The sequence below is a fragment of the Paramormyrops kingsleyae genome, chromosome 4 (genome assembly GCF_048594095.1).
Source record: "Paramormyrops kingsleyae isolate MSU_618 chromosome 4, PKINGS_0.4, whole genome shotgun sequence".
In the NCBI taxonomy this organism is placed as follows: Eukaryota; Metazoa; Chordata; class Actinopteri; order Osteoglossiformes; family Mormyridae; genus Paramormyrops; species Paramormyrops kingsleyae.
Genome location: NC_132800.1, coordinates 30,334,321 through 30,349,864, shown reverse-complemented (window position 1 = coordinate 30,349,864; position 15,544 = coordinate 30,334,321). Strand labels below are relative to the sequence as shown.

Here is a 15,544-nt window from a genome sequence, read left to right as displayed (position 1 = left end):
CTGATCACAGGCCCAGAGGCTTACTCTGCCGAGGCTGGCCATAAACCGGCGACCTTCTGATCACAGGCCCAGAGGCTTACTCTGCCGAGGCTGGGCATAAACCGGCGATCTTCTGATCACAGGCCCAGAGGCTTACTCTGCTGAGGCTGGGCATGAACCGGCGACCTTCTGATCACAGGCCCAGAGGCTTACTCTGCTGAGACTGGGCGTCAACCGGCAACCTTCTGATCACAGGCCCAGAGGCTTACTCTGCTGAGGCTGGGCGTAAACCGGCAACCTTCTGATCACAGGCCCAGAGGTTTAGTCTGCCGAGGCTGGGAATAAACCGGCGACCTTCTGATCACAGGCCCAGAGGCTTACTCTGCCGAGGCTGGGCATAAACCGGCGACCTTCTGATCACAGGCCCAGAGGCTTACTCTGCCGAGGCTGGGCATAAACCGGCGACCTTCTGATCACAGGCCCAGAGGCTTACTCTGCCGAGGCTGGGCATAAACCGGCGACCTTCTGATCACAGGCCCAGAGGCTTACTCTGCCGAGGCTGGGCATAAACCGGCGACCTTCTGATCACAGGCCCAGAGGCTTACTCTGCCGAGGCTGGGCATAAACCGGCGACCTTCTGATCACAGGCCCAGAGGCTTACTCTGCCGAGGCTGGGCATAAACCGGCGACCTTCTGATCACAGGCCCAGAGGCTTACTCTGCCGAGGCTGGGCATAAACCGGCGACCTTCTGATCACAGGCCCAGAGGCTTACTCTGCCGAGGCTGGGCATAAACCGGCGACCTTCTGATCACAGGCCCAGAGGCTTACTCTGCCGAGGCTGGCCATAAACCGGCGACCTTCTGATCACAGGCCCAGAGGCTTACTCTGCAGAGGCTGGGCGTAAACCGGCGACCTTCTGATCACGGGCCCAGAGGCTTACTCTGCCGAGGCTGGGCGTAAACCGGCGACCTTCTGATCACGGGCCCAGAGGCTTACTCTGCCGAGGCTGGGCGAAAAACGGCGACCTTCTGATCACGGGCCCAGAGGCTTACTCTGCCGAGGCTGGGCGTAAACCGGCGACCTTCTGATCACGGGCCCGGAGGCTTACTCTGCCGAGGCTGGGCGTAAACCGGCGACCTTCTGATCACGGGCCCGGAGGCTTACTCTGCCGAGGCTGGGCGTAAACCGGCGACCTTCTGATCACGGGCCCGGAGGCTTACTCTGCCGAGGCTGGGCGTAAACCGGCGACCTTCTGATCACGGGCCCGGAGGCTTACTCTGCCGAGGCTGGGCGTAAACCGGCGACCTTCTGATCACGGGCCCGGAGGCTTACTCTGCCGAGGCTGGGCGTAAACCGGCGACCTTCTGATCACGGGCCCGGAGGCTTACTCTGCCGAGGCTGGGCGTAAACCGGCGACCTTCTGATCACGGGCCCGGAGGCTTACTCTGCCGAGGCTGGGCGTAAACCGGCGACCTTCTGATCACGGGCCCGGAGGCTTACTCTGCCGAGGCTGGGCGTAAACCGGCGACCTTCTGATCACGGGCCCGGAGGCTTACTCTGCCGAGGCTGGGCGTAAACCGGCGACCTTCTGATCACGGGCCCGGAGGCTTACTCTGCCGAGGCTGGCCGTAAACCGGCGACCTTCTGATCACGGGCCCGGAGGCTTACTCTGCCGAGGCTGGGCGTAAACCGGCGACCTTCTGATCACGGGCCCGGAGGCTTACTCTGCCGAGGCTGGGCGTAAACCGGCGACCTTCTGATCACGGGCCCGGAGGCTTACTCTGCCGAGGCTGGTTGTAAACCGGCGACCTTCTGATCACGGGCCCGGAGGCTTACTCTGCCGAGGCTGGTTGTAAACCGGCGACCTTCTGATCACGGGCCCGGAGGCTTACTCTGCCGAGGCTGGTTGTAAACCGGCGACCTTCTGATCACGGGCCCGGAGGCTTACTCTGCCGAGGCTGGTTGTAAACCGGCGACCTTCTGATCACGGGCCCGGAGGCTTACTCTGCCGAGGCTGGTTGTAAACCGGCGACCTTCTGATCACAGGCCCAGAGGCTTACTCTGCTGAGCCACATGCTGCCCCCCCCGTCCTCAAACAAACCCACTGTCACCTCTGTCTGGCTCTCTGGGGGCATTTGCCAGGGACGATGTAAAGCGCTTTGGGACAATATAATATTGTGAAAATGCTCTACATAAATAAATTTGAATTGGATTGAATTAGATTAACTTTTCTGCCTTATTCACAGAGACCAAATGGAAGAATGCAGTTCAGATCTACATGATAAATCGGGTTTATCATCCATATTGAAGGTCTGTATTTATTGCTGAAATGTTTTCTTAGCTGTTATGTGAATTAGCTTATATTTTATACAGCTATATAATAAGAAATTCATCCTGTTAAAGGAAATATATTTAAAACTATGATTCATAACTGAAAACTGAAAGGTTTTGTGCAAGTAGCAATAATTAACTGTGACTGTTTATTTTAGCCACTAGAGGAAAAAGCCGTAAAGTTCCTAAAAGATGAGCTGAAGAAGTTTGTGAGGTACCTAGATCAGAATTACCCAGAATGCTCTGAGCCTCAGCTGGAGGAGGACAATGACCTGGACAGTGATGGTCAGATGCAGAAGACCTGTGTTAGAGAGGTAGCTCTGAAGATCTCACTGTACATGCTGAGGACCATGAAGCAAAATGATCTCGCTGACTTACTGGAGAAAGGTAAGAGCCTCATAACATTCTGTACATGTACAGTACTGTGCTAAAGTCTTAGGCAGCCAGAGAGAAGGATCTTCATGTTGGTGTGTGAGCCAATCCAAAAACTTAACTAAAGTCACCCCAGTATTTGCAGAAATCATACATCCATGTATTTTTTGACTTGACCACTAACACACCTCATGTGGCTAATCAATATCTCATTGACATTTTTAGCTAATTTAATTAGTGAATGATGTGAGCTGGCGGTGAAATGTAAGGATCACATGGACTGGCTGTGGTGCCCAGAGGAGGTTTGGGAGCTGAAGCAATGATTTAGGGTTTTTTCCAGAGCAACTTACTTCACAGATAAATGGCTTTAAACTCGTGGTGTCAATCGATTAAAAATAATCCAGTTAATCACAATAATAGGCTGTGATTAATTATGATTAATCACACATTTAAAATGGCGGTCAGCTATTTGCTAGTATTTTTTGGAAGATGAAACAGATACATGTGTGATCTTGGAACAAATCAATGCAGATACAAACTGGTCAGAGGAATCACGCGTTTTTTAATATAACATCTTGGTTTTGATGATTTATGAATTATAATTAGAATTCTTGGTTTACAAAAAATAAAACACATACGACAAATATAACTAATCACATAATGTAAGTTTTTATCTGACAGTTTTCACCCAGACCCCCCTACCCTCCGGTAAAATGGTTCAGTCTCCCGCTCTGGGCTGCATTTCCCAAAAGCACAGTTGCTGACTTACATAGTTAGGAAACACGCCCCCTGCTGGCAGACGCTCTCACAGACCCGTAAGCAGAGAGACGCCACACTAACCCACCATACTAACCCTATAATGCAACGTGACGTCACACCTCTGGTCCCGATATACCTGCCCTCCCCCAATGTTAACACTGTAGCGCCGGTGGGAGGGCTTCCGTATAGCGGGGGCCTATTTGCATATCCCAGCCTGCTCGCCGGCCATGTACATAGCCCTGTTGTGTTTGTTATTGTAAATCCCTCTGCTGTTCCCCATTGTCCTGTGTGTCCTTGCCTGTGTCTTGCCTGAATTCCGCCCGATCCTCACGTGTCTTTAGTCATTATATAAATTACCCACAGTTTGTCTGCCTTACTGTCCGCCATCTGACCTCCCTGTGTTTCCGTCTCATGGTGCTTTGGTGCTTGTTCAGTACCTGTGTGAGTCTTTCTAAGGCCTTAATAACAGGACATTGTTCCCCCCTTCAGAAGAGCCTCCTCGTCTTTCGCTGCCGCTGCTCGGTCTGCCGAGATCCACAATACGAGACCTCTGACCCTGGATCAGCGTACATGATTAATTTACATTAAAAACAAAATAAAGCATTAAGGTTTCCTGATTAATCGCAAGCATTAATGTGTTAATGTTGACAGCATCACTTTAAACATTTTCTCTTTCTGCCTAAGATTTATGCACAATACTGTATGTGGTGTTGCAGGAAAATTTTTATGATAAAACTTTACATTTCACATTTGTCACAGTGACATATCTGGATTTGTATGTGTAAAAAAGTGTGTTTTTGGAAAATATTCTTCCTCTCATACTGGGCAGGATCACGGTGAGAATTAATGCATTTTCCTCTCATTTCTTTTCAGGACAGCTCATGCTGCAATATCAGCATGGAATCAAAAGTAACCTGAAGCAGAAATGTGAGTGTGTATTTGAAGGGAAAGCTAAGGAAGGACAGCCAACACTTCTCAGTGAGATTTACACAGAACTCTACATAACTGAAGGTGGGACTGGAGGAGTCAATGATGAACATGAAGTGAGACAGATTGAAACAGCATCCAAGAAAAGGCGAACAGAAGATACTACAGTCAAGTGCAATGATATATTTAACCCCTTATGTGGGCGTGAGACACCTATCAGAACTGTACTCACTAAAGGGGTGGCAGGTATCGGGAAAACAGTCTCTGTGCAGAAATTTATTCTCGACTGGGCAGAAGGAAAAGCAAACCAGGACGTTCACTTCATATTTGCTCTTCCTTTCCGGGACCTGAATTTGATTAAGGATGAATACAGTCTGATTGAACTGCTTCACCGCTTTGTCCCAGAACTGAAATCACTTGAATACACTGAGCTGTTTAGGTGCAAAGTCTTGTTCATCTTTGATGGTCTGGATGAGTGTCGACTTCCTCTAGATTTTCAGAACAATGAGAGCTGGTTTGATGTAACAAAGAAAACATCACTGGATGTGCTGTTGACTAACCTCATTAAGGGGAATCTGCTCCCATCTGCTCTCCTCTGGATAACCTCCCGGCCGGCAGCAACCAATCAGATACCTCCTAAGTGTGTCCACCAGGTGACAGAGATACGAGGGTTCAGTGATGCCCAGAAGGAGGAGTATTTCAGGAGGAGATTCAGTGATCAGAGTCTGGCCAGCAGGATTATCACACATGTGAAATCATCAAGGAGCCTCTTCATCATGTGCCACATACCTGTGTTCTGCTGGATTTCAGCCACTGCCATTAAGAGGCTTTTTAGTGAGACTGACAGGGGAGAAATTCCAAGGACTCTGACTGAAATGTACACACACTTCCTGATCTTTCAGACAAGTTTAAAAAAAGACAAGTATATGAAAAACTATGAAACCAAGCTTAATGAATACAGCAAGGAATTCCTTTTGAAACTTGGTAAACTGGCTTTTGACAACCTTGAGAAAGGGAATCTCATATTTTATGAGCAAGATCTGACAGAGAATGACATTGATGTCACTGAAGCTTCAGTTCACTCTGGAGTGTGCACAGAAGTCTTTAAAGAGGAGTATGGGTTGTATCAGGAGAAGGTGTACTGCTTTGTGCATCTGAGCATCCAGGAGTATCTCGCTGCTTTATATGTGTTTCTGACAAACTCATCAACTGACCTGCTGAAGACTGCAGTGGATCAGGCATTAAAGAGCAAGAATGGACACTTGGACCTCTACCTCCGCTTCCTCCTGGGCCTCTCAACAGACTCCAGTAGGACTCTGTTACAAAGGCTACTGGGAGATACAAGAACCAGCTCACATAACCTTAGGAAAACAGCCAAATACATCAGGGAGAAAATACAGGAAAATTTATCTCCAGAAAAGACCATCAACCTATTCCACTGTCTGACTGAGCTGGGTAACAATTCTCTAGTAGAGGAAGTACAAAGATACCTGAATTCAGGACGTCTTTCAGCAGAAGACCTCTCACCTGCACAGTACTCAGCTCTGGCCTTTGTGATGCTGATGTCAGATGAGGAGCTGGATGTGTTTGATCTGAAGAAATTCATCAGATCAGATAAAGAGCAGTGGAGGCTGCTGCCTGTGGTCAAGAACTCCAGGACGGCTCTGTAAGTGACGTGGGGATGGAAATCATGTCTGGTCTGGCAGTAATATATGAATGTTGTTTGAAATGTCCGATGAATATTATTATTTTGATAATCTCGACTACAGCTGTTTCTATAGCAGCAGCTAATCTGGACCACAGACTTTATAATGACTGAAGGTAGTGATGTAGTTACAAACAAAAAAGTGACAATTCTGTTCCCATTCAGTCTGCCTTCTGATCACAGGCACAGCATCCTAACCTGCTATAGAAACAGTGAGGGCTCTTTATCCACAGGGTGTATAAGTGGTATGTGAGTGTTATTGTCAGCAGGTGTGTTCATGTGATGGAGCCCAGAGCTGGGAGCTTCTGTATGGCTGCTGTCTCTGGCCGCTCGCTGTCGCCCTCTGCTGGCCTCAGTTGCTCCTGGCTGAGAATAGAATAGAACAGAATATCTTTATAGTCACAGTACATGTACAAAGAAACTCTGTGTGCTTTCCCACCAATAACAACACCTCCAGTCGGGCAGTTATATACTAACATTGTATAAAGTATATAATGAAAATCTAACATTTATTTCCCCTGTGGATTAATCATGAGGCTGGATTTTTTCTCACCATGACAATCTGGAAGCCAGATTTTATATTGACTGAAGTTAGTGATGTAATAAAGTGACAGGTTTTCCATGACCATCCTTTGTGTGACAAACAGCCAAGAGCCAGAATTTCACAGAATGTTCAGACTCTGTACCCGTGAGTGGAAGGTCGCTGGTTCAGATCTCCTGGCCAGCAGAGTGATGTCATCGCTGGGCCCTTGAGCAAATCCCTTAATGCCAATCAGTGCAGGGGGCTGGATGCTGGCCGACCCTGTGCTGTGACCCCAAACTTCCTCTCACCTGTGTGTGTCTGTGTGTCTCAGGGAGCAGAATGGAATGAATGAAAAGACAATTTCCCCACGGTGATGAAAGAAGTATCACTATTTAGAAATATTTTATTTTAAATTAATATTTCTTATAAAAGCATATCTGACAGGATTGTTAGTCCTGCAATTAGGGTTTTGGTGATTTCATAAGTTCCTAGGTAGAGCAATACAGAAAAAACAGTTTCACTCACAGGATCAGGAATTCAGGTGTCATTTAAAAAACATAAACTCCTCTGGACATCATTCAAATCCCACATAAACACACACACACATAAACATACACACACACACACACACATCACAGGCAGGAACTGAACCCGAAGTCTTAGATGGTCGGCTGTAGTGATGATCACTGAGCCACAGCGCTGCTCAGAGCTTTATGAAAATACTTATGCAGATATTAAAGAGTCTCACAGGGTAACTGGCCCTTTAAGATCATTAAACAGCAGTGCATTAAAAAGTGGTTTGCAGTTGGTTACAGGGTTTCAAGGACATTGAAACAACAAAATATCTGATATATTTTAATGAACCTGTCACTGAATGGATTTTAGAGCATATTCACCCTCATGCCCTCATTTAAACTGGCTCTGGAAGATAATGCAATATAACACATACAGAACATTATTGGGAACATGGTCTCTATGACTTAGGAATATGTACAGTTTGAATAAAACTATATGCTTTTAACCTATGATAGACTTACCCACTGTCAATGATGACGTGACTGCAAAAAATGGCCAAATACACAGTAAACTCACAGGAGATCCTGTATTGTGCCAACAGCTGCTCATTTGAGTAGATTGATCCAGTTCCTGAATGTTCTGCACACAAAACTTTACAGGATATTTGACTGTATTCCTCATGACAAAGAACATGATGACTATCAGAGGATTGGCCAACATAAAAAATGTACCATATTTAATCACTTTTCTAACTATGGCTATTTAATGTAGTGTTGTGTTTAGCTACTAATTTTCTTTGAACTGTATTCTGTGCCTTTTATTATGCTGAAAAAAAGTCTGGATATTTTGTATCACTGTGATCACTGATGTGTAGGATATATACCGGTCTCTGTGTATAATAACACGGCTCCTTTTGCAGGCTGAACAGCTGTAATCTCACAGAGAAATGCTGTGAGGTGCTGGCTTCAGCTCTCAGATCAAACTACTCACACCTGAGAGAGCTGGACCTGAGTGACAATGACCTGCAGGATTCAGGAGTGAAGCTGCTCTCTGCTGGACTGGGGGATTCACACTGTAAACTGGGGATACTGAGGTCAGTGTTACTGGGTATTCCACACTGTAAACTGGGGATACTTAGGTCAGTATTATTGGGTATTCCATACTGTAAACTGGGGATACTGAGGTCAGTATTACAGGGTATTCCATACTGTAAACTGGGGACACTGAGGTCAGTGTTACTGGGTATTCCACACTGTAAACTGGTGATACGGAGGTCAGTCATATTTGTCCGGTCAAATAGTAAACTGGTATTTCATGAAGACACTGCAACTGGGACACATGTCAAACCACAGGCCACAGGTATTTGACAGTACAATTGAGACACCCTCCACCCTGCAGACACAGACAGGAGTGTCCTGGGAAGGGCTGAGGGATCAGCCACATGGCCAGTTCATTTACTCTGACTTAAGCTCCTGTTTAGACCTCTAGATACAACAGAAGGACTAACATTATAAGAGCCTCTCATGTCTGAAGAGCCTCAGCCAGTAATGCGGCTGATCCTGAATCCAAGCTGCCTAAGCATGAACTATGTCAGTACTTTATATTATAAAGTGTTTCTGTGACGTTTGCAAGGCAAGTCAGACGAGCGAAACGCTGCACTCACACCATTTCATTCCCACTAAGCAGGTATAGATTTCAGCTTTTTATTTCTCAGAAAAGAGGACATGATGCAGATGTTTTGTTTTAATATTGTTATACTGACTTAATATTGTTACACTGTGTACTAGAGTAAATACCTGGGCTGGACTTTTCACAGTTTCATAGCAGAGGAACCTAAATCACATTTCCTCAGGTGGAATTACACCAAATAAAATCCTCCTTTATTTTGGGTGCCTGCTGCATGGACCCTTTCCTGTGTCACATCAACAGCCTGTCAGCTATGAGAGAGGAATCACTCCTGTAATCAGCTCTCACTGCACTGTACAGATCTGTGTGGACCACAGTGTTTAAAATGTTCATGTGCTAAGGTCTGTCAAAAGTGGATTCCTGAAAGTACTGTTGCATCTATAATGTTTTTTGCAATTAACTTTTAACTTCATAATTTGTACGATTTTAATATAGAACAAGCTGTGCATCAGGTAGGTCGGCCTTGTGAAACCATGTGAAAGTGCATATTCACACGACGGAGGCTAACATGAGACAGCTGACAGATACAGAAACTCCTAAGCTAACACAAGCTGCTCATTCATACCTATTTTTAATCACATGGTGCAGCAGCAGTAATTGCTCCACAGTCCCTAAAGGTTACAAGGTCACACTCTGTATGGTTCACATCAGCTTCTGGTTACATCTGCTTAATGGCGTCCTAATGATTACATTCTCTATGTGTTATACAGTACCATGTAATATTCCATATGGACACCCCCAAAGGGGCGGTCTTTATTTTAGGGGGATAAGGGGGGGGGGGGCATTTAGGAAGGGCAGCCAGAGTGTGGATTCTAGCTCCTTCCTCACGCGGCTGGGCCCGGCTCCTTGGTCGCTGGCTGAGCGGGGGGGGGGGGGGGGGGAAGGGGGGGGGGGCGGCAGTCCCTGCTGGGTGGTCATCCTCCAGGTGTCTGTGTTCAGAGAGAGAGAGACGACAAGCAGGCTGCTCACCAGTCACCCTCCCCCCCCCACCCACGATGCAGGCTCTGAGCCGTGCTGGAGGAGGTGATCCCCCCCCCTTTCTGGGGCTGTTATCAGCTGCCAGCCGTCTCCTGTTGACATTCCTCACTTCCTCATGGGTGGTTCTGCGGTGGATCGTGGGGATCTTGTGGTCTCTGTCCGGCGCTGTGGTGCTGATCGTCCTCTTTGGGATTTAGCCGACTTTCCTGCCCCTGTGGCGTCACACTGTTTGCTCTTGGCGTCACTGCAGGGCCTCATCCTCTCTGCCATCAGAGCTCTTCTTGTGGCAGGACTGTGGATGAGGGAGTCCAGCTCTAAGTTTCATGCAGTGGGTCACTGTCACTGGATGGTTTTATTTTGAACTGAGCTGTTTATTCATGTCTGTTACTACACAGTCAGTGAGGCTAAAAGGTGAGCTTCAGTGTACAGTGTGTGGGGGCCGCAGGAACAGAGGCACACAGGCAAACCCGGGGGCAGAATAATGCCCCCAAATGGCAGCTTTTTATCAGGAACAGGGAGAGCAGTGATGGAGGAAAAGGGGGAGGAGCTGAAGGGCTGTTTGGTCTGGGGGGGGGGGGGTCCAGGCCAGTCACTGGTCCCAGTCAGGCTGTGACTTTGGGCACGTCAACACTGGCATTTTGATGGGTCGCTGCCACCTGTAATTTGTCTGATATTTTGTGATTTCCTTTCTGCAGGCTGTCAGGCTGTAGAGTCACAGAAGGAGGCTGTTCTTCCCTGGCTTCAGCTCTGAGGTCAAACCCCTCACACCTGAGAGAGCTGGATCTGAGCTACAATCACCCAGGAGACTCAGGAGTGAAGCTGCTCTCTGCTGTACTGGAGGATCCCAGCTGTAAACTGGAGAAGCTGAAGTGAGTAGAGAGTGAACATTTTATGTCAGTTCAAGTCAAGTTTGTTTATGTAGCACATGTTCATACAGCAAGTTCATTCAAAGTGTTTTACCGGAAAGATAAGAAATAAAATGCATAAAGTAAAAGTGTGGGAATAAATATGAAAATAAAAATAAAAGAACATGAGACATTAAAGAACAGATATGAAGTGACAAAGTGCCATTGGCATCAGTTACTGTCACATAGTCGACCATGGAGCTGCGGCCTGGGGGCTCTGGTGCCCGGTGCCCTTATAAACACCCTCATGCTGGAACACGGTGTTCGTTATGGACAGACTGTGGTGGCACAGGAGTCCAATAAGAGAGCAGCTCGGGTTCTGGTCGGCCAGGCCGTTCCTCCCAATCACAGCCTCCAGGTGTCACTGTCGTTACCCACGTGAGCGTTAAAGTCCCCCAGCAGGACAATGGAGTCCCCAGAGGGGGGGGAGGGCGCCTTCCAACATCCCATCCAAGGTCTCCAAGAACGCCGCAGACTCTGAGCTGGTGTTCGGTGCATAAACACAGACGACAGTCAGAGCCCGTCCCCCGACTCGAAGTCGAAGGGAGGCGACCTTCTCGTCCATCGGGGTGAACTCCATCATACTGGCACCGAACCGGGGGGCTATAAGCAGACCCACCCCTGCCCTCCGCCTCTCACCATGGGCAGCTCCAGAGTGGGATAGAGCCCAGTCCCTCCCCAGGAGTTTGGTTCCAGACCCCGAGTCGTGTGTCAGCAGTCGGACCATATTAGAAATAATCAAGCAGTAAAGCTGGAAACCAATAATTCTTAGCACACGATTTGTGTTGGTTAGCAAAGCTAATAGATGAAGAAAAGTGGCAGTTATGTTGCAATTTAGAACTTAACTGTGTTTGGTTTAACAAAAGTTAATAAAAATATAATGGACACCAATCAATACCGGGGTGATTGTTCATATGTTTTTTATATACTGTACAATTAAGTCATTGTTTTACAATAATCTCTTCTGTGATGCTGTGACGGCTCACATTACTGTAATATACAGTACAGCGATGCAAAAAGTGGTTTTATAAGTGTTTCATTTTCCTAAGGGTGGGCTGGTGTGAACTCACAGAGAAATGCTGTGAGGCGCTGGCTTCAGCTCTCAGATCAAACTCCTCACCCCTGAGAGAGCTGGACCTGAGTGACAATGATCTGCAGGATTCAGGAGTGAAGCTTCTCTCTGCTGGACTGCAGGATTCACACTGTAAACTGGGGATACTTAGGTCAGTCATATTTGTCAAGTCAAATAGTAAACTGGTATTTCACAATGACACTGCAACTGGGAAACAGGTTAAACCACATGCCACGGGTATTTGACAGTACAACTGAGATAGTATTCCACACTGTAAATGGGAGATACTGAGGTCAGTATTACTCAGTTTTCCATGTTGTAAACTGCAATTATTGAAATATTTATTAGACCAGACAGTACTTTTAATGGTGAGATGATATTATTCATTGGAGAGTTTTTGTCTGTCTCTCTGCAGGCTGTCAGGCTGTAGAGTCACAGAAGAAGGCTGTTCTTCCCTGGCTTCAGCCCTGAGGTCAAACCCCTCACACCTGAGAGAGCTGGATCTGAGCTACAATCACCCAGGAGACTCAGGAGTGAAGCTGCTCTCTGCTGTACTGGAGGATCCCAGCTGTAAGCTGGAGAAGCTGAAGTGAGTACAGAGTGTGTGTCTGACACGCTACAGATACTTATGCATGTATGTGAAGAAGAGGCACCAATAAATAAATGGATACAGCAGTACTATGTTATGGCTTAATGGTTAGGGAAGCGCACTTGTAATTGAAAGATTGCTGGATGGAATCCCCGACCAGCAAAGCACTACTGAGGTACTCTGAGCAAGGTACCGCCCCCAAGCACTGCTCCCTGGGTGCTGAATTAGCTGCCCCCTGCTATGTCACGATGTCACATATGGGTTAAATGCAGAGGACACATTTTGTTGTTGTCCACTGTGTGCTGTGGTGTGTCAACAATAACCACTGATCATTAAATTCTAATTCTAAAATTCTAAATTCTGTTTTTCCTATAGTGTGGACCACAGTGGAGAGTGCAGGACCAGACCAGGCTTACAGAAATGTAAGTGTGTTTGCATATTTTATCAATAATACCATTAATACCATTTTATGATTGTATTCATGCAGTTGTTGTGATGAGTGTGGCTTTTTGCACTGTATGTAGATGGATTTCCATGTTTGTGTTTAGGTGAGTTTCTCTGTGTGTGACAGTTTAGACAGCATCCAAACAGGGAAAAACAAAACAGACAAAATATCCATCCATCACCGTAACTGCCTAATCCCAACTGGGGTCAATGGGGGGGGGGGGGGCCTGGAGCCTATCCTGGGAACAAGGGGTGCAGGTGGGAACCAACCCTGGGCAGGTGCCCACACACACACACAATTTAGCCTCACCAATCAGCCTAGCCTGACTGTGCAAGGAAACCAGAGCCCCCTGCAGAAACCCACACAAACACAGAGTGTGTAACCTCCACACGGAAAGGACCCAGGATCAAACCCAGAACTTTCTTGCCGTGAGGCAGCAGCACTAACCACTGCACCACCGTGCCGCCCACAGACAAAATCACAAAAATACTTTTAATTCATTAATCTTTTTTTTGTACAAACAAATACTTTATAGATGCTTATATCGTCTTTGTGTGGGAGTGTAACAGGGTTAAATATGTTCTGATATAGTTCTGCATCTTTGATTTCACAAAGAAATCCTTTGCATTTGTTCTTCATGTACATGCGTTGAGTTTACTTTTATCTCCACTGTGAGACCAGAAATCACATGATCTCCACTCCTGGGCCGGACATGATGTTATGTAAACTTCAGAAATAGAGCCGGAGTATAGGATAGAGATATTATTATTATTGTTAATAATTATTATAGAATTTTAAGAATAAGTAATTCCGCCAGAGTGTCTCTTTGGGGTCACTTTTGCCGGTCCCAAGCCCGGATATAGGAAGAGGGTTGGAATTATGATATAAAAACACAAGAATCGACAGAAGAAAGTTCATTTGTAGTTCTAAACGTATTTAGAACCACTTTTTGTCTCTCCTACGACATTTATTCCTCTCTCCTACAGCGTCATTAATTATGCAAATTAGGCGATGGCGTCATTTAGCGACTTTTGGGACAACCAATAGCGACATTCCTTGCTGAGGAGTTGGCAACAGTGCGTGTCCGGTCAGGAGTGGAGTTTCCAGCTCACGGTAGAGACTCTCCTGGCCGAGTCTGCAGCCAGATATAATCAGTTCATGCTCCTTACCTCTCTCTTCTAAACCTCTACTCTCTGCTCAGTCTGCGGGCAGCGCTGCCGTGAAGAGGCGTGCGGTTCGAAAGAAGGTTATATTTTAAAGTAAAAACACTGACTTTTAGTATTGATCTCAGGTGCCATCTTGTGGTGAATATGTCTGATGAATGTCGCTGCTTTGTTATTTTATTTACCCGTAATTAAGCTGTTAGTTTAGCTCGGGCAGAATTTTGGCGGCTCTTCTCGCCCGCGTCGCGCGCCGTCCGACATTTCCTGAGCTATTTCATAAACTTCAGTTCCCGCTTCGTTCGGGGAAGCTGTGCTGTTTTTATATCGTACAGAAACATAAAGTACAGGCTGCCTGATGGTATTAATAATTCTCCCTCCTGCCTACAGACTCCTGCCAGCTGACGCTGGACCCCAACACAGCACACAGACTCCTGTCTCTGTCAGGGGGGAACAGGAAGGTGACATGGGGGGCAGAGCAGCCATATCCTGATCATCCAGAGAGATTTGACTTCTGGGAACAAGTTCTGTGCAGAGAGAGTCTGACTGGCCGCTGTTACTGGGAGGCTGAGTGGGATGGAGTTGGAGCCCGGATAGGAGTGACTTATAAAGGGATCAGGAGGAAAGGAGGGAGGGACTGTCGGCTTGGATACAATGACAAGTCATGGAGTCTGTACTGTGATCCTGACAGTTACTCAGTCCGGCACAATAATAAACAGACTCTCATACCCATAAAGCCCTCAGGCCCCCGCAGAGTAGGAGTGTATCTGGACTGGGGGGCTGGTGCTCTGTCCTTCTACAGAGTCTCCTCTGATGGACTGACCCTCCTGTACAGATTCACCTCCTCATTCACTGAGCTCCTCTATCCAGGGTTTCTGGTTTATAGAAACTCCTCAGTGTCACTGTGACGTGTTGCTGGTTCTCCTGGCAAAAAGGTAAAATCTCTGCTTTTTAACCTTTATAATCCTTTTTACTCTGAAATGTATGTTTGACAGAAATAAGTTTTTCTCTCTGACTAAAATGTAACTAAATGTAATCCTGATGAGTGGGGGGGCTTTCCCCCTCCCCTGTATATGTACATTTTATATATTTATGCCTATTTACTGTATTTCCTCCCTGTACAATGACAATAAAGACTCTGTTCTGTCCTATTAATGTCCTGCTTCAGCGTCACCCAAAGCATAACTGAGTAACATAATGAAACCACAGTCTGGTGGATTAAGTTAAATTCACTTTACTGCTGCAGCTGAACATAACGAACACAATGACACTAAATCAATGTATATAATAACCATTTAACTGGAGACATAACAGGAACAAAAAACTTTTAATTATATTTTGTTACTGCCCTGGTTAAAGTAAATAAAATAATTATTAATTTATTTTAAGTAATTAAATTTGTTTTATGAAATAACTATTTAAAGTAATTAATAATTAAGAGTACTATTTAGGTACTATATATATATGTGGTTTGTGTGTGTGTGTATTCATACATGTATATGCACACACAATATACACTCACCTAAAGGATTATTAGGAACACCATACTAATATGGTGTTTGACCCCCTTTCGCCTTCAGAACTGCCTTAATTCTA

At 46.3% G+C, this 15,544-nt stretch overlaps 1 protein-coding gene across 2 annotated transcripts in view; it reads left to right on the top strand.

The window, feature by feature from the left end:
- Positions 1-15,099, top strand: part of LOC111845184 (protein NLRC3-like) — a 47,583-nt gene extending 32,484 nt beyond the window's left edge. Inside the window, exons 4-12 of one of the 2 annotated variants that reach the window (XM_072711102.1) lie at positions 2,227-2,290; positions 2,470-2,698; positions 4,316-6,035; positions 8,033-8,206; positions 10,473-10,646; positions 11,732-11,905; positions 12,170-12,343; positions 12,719-12,765; positions 14,339-15,099. In XM_072711102.1, the coding sequence (XP_072567203.1) occupies positions 2,227-2,290; positions 2,470-2,698; positions 4,316-6,035; positions 8,033-8,206; positions 10,473-10,646; positions 11,732-11,905; positions 12,170-12,343; positions 12,719-12,765; positions 14,339-14,856 (3,274 nt within the window). In that variant the 3' untranslated portion in view covers positions 14,857-15,099. The remainder of the gene's footprint in view (positions 1-2,226; positions 2,291-2,469; positions 2,699-4,315; positions 6,036-8,032; positions 8,207-10,472; positions 10,647-11,731; positions 11,906-12,169; positions 12,344-12,718; positions 12,766-14,338) is intronic. The other variant, XM_072711101.1, reaches the window with a different exon arrangement.
- The last annotated feature ends 445 nt before the right edge of the window (positions 15,100-15,544 follow it).